Here is a 6,000-nt window from a genome sequence, read left to right as displayed (position 1 = left end):
TTTGCCACTCTGCCATAAAGCTGTGACTGGTGAAGTACCTGGGCAACAGTTGTATGTGCAGTCTCTCCCAACTCAGCCACTGAAGCTTGTAACTCCTCCCGAATTGTCATGGGACTCTTGGTGACCTCCCTCACTAGTCCCCTTCTTGCATGGTCACTCAGTTTTTGAGGACAGCTAGCTGTAAGCAGATTTACAGCTGTACCATATTCTTTTCATTTCTTGATAATTGGCTTAACTGCACTCCAAGGGATATTCAGTGACTTGGAAATTTTCTTGTATCCATCTCCTGATTTGTGCTTTTCAGTAACCTTTTCACGGAGTTGCTTGGAGTGTTCTTTTGTCTTCATGGTGTAGTTTTTGCCGGGATACTGACTCAACAGCAGTTGGATCTTCCAGGTACAGGTGTATTTTTACTACAATCAATTAAAACACCTCGACTGTATACAGGTCTCCATTTATCGAATTATGCGACTTCTAAAACTAATTGGCTGCGCCAGTGATGATTTAGTGTGTCATATTAAAAGGGACGAGGGAGGTGAATACTTATGCAATCAATTACTTTGTGTGTTATATTTGTAATTAATTTAGATCACTTTGTAGAGATCTGTTTGTACTTTAACATGAGCCTTTTTCTGTTGATCAGTGTCAAAAAGGCCAAATTAAATCCATTGTTATTTAATGCTGTAAAACAATAAAACATGATAACTTCCGGCGGGGGGGGGGGGGGGAATACTTTTTATGTGTGTGTACATATATACTCACACACATATACTTAATCAATATATAACAAATAATAGAAGTCTCAGCACTGATCCTTCTGGAACACCATTAGTCACAGATCTCCAGTTGGAATAACAACCTCCACGACTACCCTCTGTCGTCTATTGCCTAGCCAATTTTGAAATCAATCTACCAAGTTGCCATGGATTCCATATGGATCAGCCTACCATGAGGGACTTCGTTGAGGCCTTTACAAAAGTTAATGTTTCCAACATCCACTGCCTGATCATCAAATTGAATCAAGTCTGTAAGACAAGATCATGTCCTCACAAACCCATACTATCTATAAGTCTATGCTTTTCCAGATTCGAGTAGATCCTATGCCTAAGAATCTCCTCCAACAGTTTGTCTACAGATGATGTAAGGCTCACTGACCTATAATTTCCTGGCTTGTTTTCTCACCTTTCTTAAAAAGAGCAACAACATTGGCTACTCTCCCATCCACTGGAATCTCGTGTGACTAAAGAGGATACAAAGATATCAATGGATCTCCTTTCTTCCTGTCCTCATTGAACCTGGGATAGATCCTATCAGGCCCTGGGACTTCTCCACCTTAATGTTCTTCAAGTGTCTGAAAACCTCTTGATATCAATGTGTCATAGGACATCAGCGTATCCTTCTCTGATCTCACTGAACTCAATGTCATTTTCCTTGATGAAAACTGATGAGAGATGCTCTTTTTCTACCTCACACACCTCCTCTGGCTCTGGATGTGACCCTCCTTTATTGATGACTGAACCTACCCTCTCCCCAGTTACCCTCTTGTTTGTAACATAGATATAAAATGCTTTGATATTCTACTCACCAAATATATTTAATGGCCCTTTTTTAAAGACCTCACCGTTCCCTATTTCTTTATATTTCCCACAGGTCCCTTCTGGTTTTAGCTTCCAGGAACTTGCATATGTTTCCTTTCTTTATTTGGACTAAATTTACAATGTCACTCCCATCCCAAGGTTCCCAAACCCTCTTGTTCCTCTCACCTCCCCGAGTCCACACATCCCCTCCTTTCCCCTCTATCTCCCTCCCACTCTCTCCCTTCACCCTCTTTTCCTTCCCTCCCTCGCTCTGCTTCTCTCCCTCAATCCCTCCTTCTCTTCCTCCTTCATTCCCACTCTCCTTCCTCCCCCCTTTACTCTAGAAACCTCTGCCCTTCTCTGTCCACCTGTCCCTCCCTCTCCTTTCATCCCTCTCTCCCCTCCTTCCTTTCCATCCCTCGCTTTCTCCCTCACTGTCTCCCCTCCCGTCTCTATCCCTCCTTCTCCATCCCTCTCTTTCCCTCCTCCCTCCCTCTCTCCATCCCTGTCTAGCCCCTCCCTCCTTCACCCATGCTCTCCTCACCATCCATCCCCCTCCTGCTTCCTTTCTCCCCCTTTTGTCCCTAAATCCCCCTTCCCTCTCCTTCTTGCTCCTTACCCTCCTCCTCTCTCTTCCACCCTCTCCTTCCCCCTCCCATCCTCTCTCCTTTTTCCCCCTTTCTGCCCCTTCCACCCCTCTTTTCCTCACCTTCTCACTCCCCAACCCCCTTACCCCCTCCCTCATTACCCTCACCCCCTGCTACCCCTCTCTCCCTCATCCATCTCCTCCCACTCCCTCACCCTCATTCCCCTTCCATTCCTCCCTCTCACTCCCTCCTCTCCCACCACTCCCCCTCCTGCTCCCTCTTTCTCCCTAAATCCCTCTTCCCTCTCTTCCTTCCTCCCTCACCCTCCCACCCTCTCACTCTCCTCCCACCCTTTCTGCCCCCTTGTCCTCCCTCTCTCCCTCCACCTCTTTTCCTCATCTCTCATTTCCCATCCCTCCCCATCAATCCCTCCCTTGTGACCCCTCTTTCTGTCCCTCTCTCCCCAAATTTGTCTCATCCCTCTCCCTCCTATGCCCTCCCTCCCTCCCTCCCCGTCGCTCATTCCCCTTCACCCTCCATCTTACCCCCTTTCCCTCCCTCCACACTCCCTTCTCCCCTCCCTCCATTCCTCCCCACCCTTTCCCTCTCCCTCCCGCACTTTCCTCAACTCTCTCCCTTTAACTGTTTCTCTCCCCCGTTCCCCTCCCTATCCTGCAACCCTCCCCCTTCTTTCTCTCTACCTCCCTCCCCTTCTCTCTTCCCCCTCCCTCTCCACTCCCCATCCCTCTCCCCACCCCTCCCTTTCTCCCCTCCCTCCCCACTCTCCTCCCTCTCTCTCTGTCACCCCCTCTCTCCCCTGCCCCACCCTCACCCTTCTCCCTCTCTACCTCGCTCCCCCTCTCTCTCCCCCTCCTTCTCACTCTCCCCTCCCTCCCTCTCTTTCAATCCCCCTCCCCATCCCTCCCTCACTCTCTCCTCCTTCCCTACTCTCCTCCCTCTCTCCCCATCTCTCTCTCTCTCACTTGCCCTCCTGCCCCCTCTCCCTCCCTCTCTCTTTCAATCCCTCCCTCCCCCCCTCTCTCTCTCCCCTCCCCCCCTCTCTCTCTCCCCTCCCCCTCCCCTTTCTCTGTCTCTCCCCCTCTGTCCCTCTCCCTCTCCCTCCCTCTCCCTGTCCACGGGCCCTCCCTCTCCGTCCCATTCTGTCTCTCCCTCCCATTCCCCTTCTCTCTCCCACAGACGGCAGCAGCGAGCTGAATTCGAAGACCCGTTAGTTACTTTGTTCTGATGCAGTCAGCGAGCGGAGCGGCGACTCGGAGCCCGGGGACCGACAGCGGGCAGCCGGTGGCAGAGGCGGGCAGCCGAGAGGAGCCGAATCCCAACTCCAGCAACAGGCGCAAGGAACCGGAGCGGAGGGACTCGCGGAAACGGAGGGAGAGGAAGCGGCTGCTAGAGTTAAACATGGGGTGAGTGGGAGAAAGTGGGATAAAGTCCGGGAGAGGGAGGGATAGAAGAGCGAGGGGGAAGATGGAGAGTGAGAAAGTAAAAAGGGAAGGAAGGAGAGAGGGAAGGAGTGAAAGAAAGGTTTGAGAGAAAGAATGCGACAGAGAGGCTAATGGGGAAGATAGAGGAACGGGGAAAGTTAGCGTGATAGAGTAGCAGAGAGTAGTGAGGGAGGGAGTGAGAATGGTGGAGGGAGATGGAGTGATGCAGAAAAAGCCGGAGTGGTAGATGGAGTGAAGCACTGAGGAAGGATGGGGAGTGTGGGAATGAGGGAAAGGGGGGAGAGGTGGAGTGGGAAAGGGTACAGGAGAGGAAGCGTGCAGCAGATAGTGGGAAGGAGGGGTCGTAGAGAGAGAGAGAGAGAGAGAGAGAGAAAGCAGAAGTAAGGGAGACATGTAAGAGCCAGAGGTTTGTGGTCGTAGGATTCAAGGAAAATGGAGGGGGAGAAATAATGAGTGGGTGAGCCAGAAAAAGAATGGAAAAGGGGAGCTGAGCCAAGTGACTCACATCCAGTTGGAGCTGAGAAAGGCAAACAGTGATAGACAGAGAAAGGGTGACATTTGGATAGAAGGGGAGGGGGAGACGGAGATGCCGTGAACAGGAACAGTGAGGGGAGCAGACAGGAACCCCTTGTGAATCTCCATTTCACTCCAGAGCCAATCTGAGGACTCACTGAGACAGGGAAAATGCACCAACCTCACGCAAGAGACCCTTTGTTTGCCATTGGTTGTAATTTGTATTGAGGATTCTCGGCATTGCAGTGCACACCTTGAGTCACAGAAGGGATTTCTCTTCTTTCCATCCTGGGTATTAGTTCTATTCCTAACTGAACCGGGTACTATTTTGCCAAGCCTTGCTCACTGGGCCTGGGTACAGATCCAGAGGTTCCCTGGTGCAATTCCATAGCCTGGAGTCCTGAGTCTTGACTACGGTTTGGGTTTGAGGAAATTTCGGCAGTTAAGTCTGTAAAAAGTAAATCAATTCACTATTGGCTGGGATTATGAATTGTTTCACTTCTGCTTCTGCAGAGGAAAGTTCTCTGGAATTCTAGCTCATCCCAGTTTGTTCTGTGGCAATTTCACACCGTGTATTTCAGACTCATCCCCAATAACCTTCACCAGAGGAAACTAGAACACCTCACAGAGGGTTCATCCCTGCAATGGTTTAACCATTTTCTGCAACAGCTCATCGCTGCTGTTAATTGCTTTTACTGAGACTTTGTTCTCACCTGCCTCCACTCTCCCTTTCTCATCTCACTTGAGATTTGGTAATTGTATTCTTGTCCATCCCAAATTCCAATTAACCTGTTTTTATTTTTATTTCTCATTTTTTTGTGTGTGTGTTTCAATGAAATGACCAAGTCACTGGATAGGGCTGTGGTGTTACTCCAGCCTGACTTGTTTTGCAACACAGCTCCTCTCCAGATGTGTCCGGCCGCTGCCTAGGCAGTGCTGTGGAAGCTCAGCCCTTCAGTTCACCTGATCACTCTCAGTCCTCCATCTCTCCATCCATCACATCCCTCAAGCTCTGGCCTCCTAATCATCTGAGATTTTCATCTCCCCACCCTCAGCAGCCTGGCAGGAAACTTCCATGAATCCAAGTGCTGGAATTTGCTTCTCCATCTCTCCCCTTGTTTCTTTTCTCTTCCTGTAAGTCCTTCCTTAAAAGACAATTATTCAGCTATGCCTTTGGTTTTCCTTGGTATTTTTTTCCTTTGGTTTAGCATCCATTTTTACCTACCCATATCTCAATGAAGGGTCTGGCAAAAGTTCTTTCAATGTTACTGATGCTATAAATAGGTAACTTGTTGTGGATGCTGTACATTCGATACAATAAACAGCTTGATGTTTGATACTGCATAATTTAACACACTATATTGTTCTGCTAAAGTACACCTGTGCCCCTTCAACCTTTCCTTTGTAAAATCATTATATCCTTGGATCAGAGTTGAATTGTTATTAGTGGAAATTAGAAAACTCTCTTTTTCCAAGAGTGCTTTACAGCAGGAACAATGAGATGTCTGGAATGAATTTGAACCAAGGATGGAGAGTTGATTTTAGCTGTGCCGGTGGGTCGGATGGTAGGGAAGTAAGCTGATATGGCCATTACTGACCTCAGGCGCTGAATGCTGGAGTCCTGGAATGTCCCTTTGCTTAAAGTGACTAGATTGTGAACACTTTCCAGACTCATTAGAACAGGGGTCCATAGACCCCTCGGTTAATGATAGAGATCCATGGCATAAAAAAGGTTGGGAACCCCTGCTTAAGAAGAACCTCTGGGAGTGATGGAATTGTGAGTAACTCTTCCAGGAAACCCAGAGAGATCCAGAAATCAGGTACTTGGCACCTAAGAATAGGAAGTGTTAATGATGAATT

General features: G+C 48.7%; 1 protein-coding gene across 2 annotated transcripts in view; it reads left to right on the top strand.

Annotated features, from left to right (window-relative positions):
* Positions 1-3,295: 3,295 nt before the first annotated feature.
* LOC134337503 (homer protein homolog 3-like) overlaps positions 3,296-6,000 on the top strand; it is a 29,121-nt gene continuing 26,416 nt past the window's right edge. The window contains exon 1 of one of the 2 annotated variants that reach the window (XM_063032584.1): positions 3,296-3,588. In XM_063032584.1, coding sequence (XP_062888654.1) covers positions 3,410-3,588 — 179 coding nt within the window. In that variant the 5' untranslated portion in view covers positions 3,296-3,409. The remainder of the gene's footprint in view (positions 3,589-6,000) is intronic. The other variant, XM_063032583.1, reaches the window with a different exon arrangement.

This window comes from Mobula hypostoma, chromosome 24 (assembly GCF_963921235.1).
Source record: "Mobula hypostoma chromosome 24, sMobHyp1.1, whole genome shotgun sequence".
Classification (NCBI taxonomy): domain Eukaryota; kingdom Metazoa; phylum Chordata; class Chondrichthyes; order Myliobatiformes; family Myliobatidae; genus Mobula; species Mobula hypostoma.
Note: the sequence above shows the minus strand (reverse complement) of the source record. Positions and strands in the feature narration are given on the sequence as shown.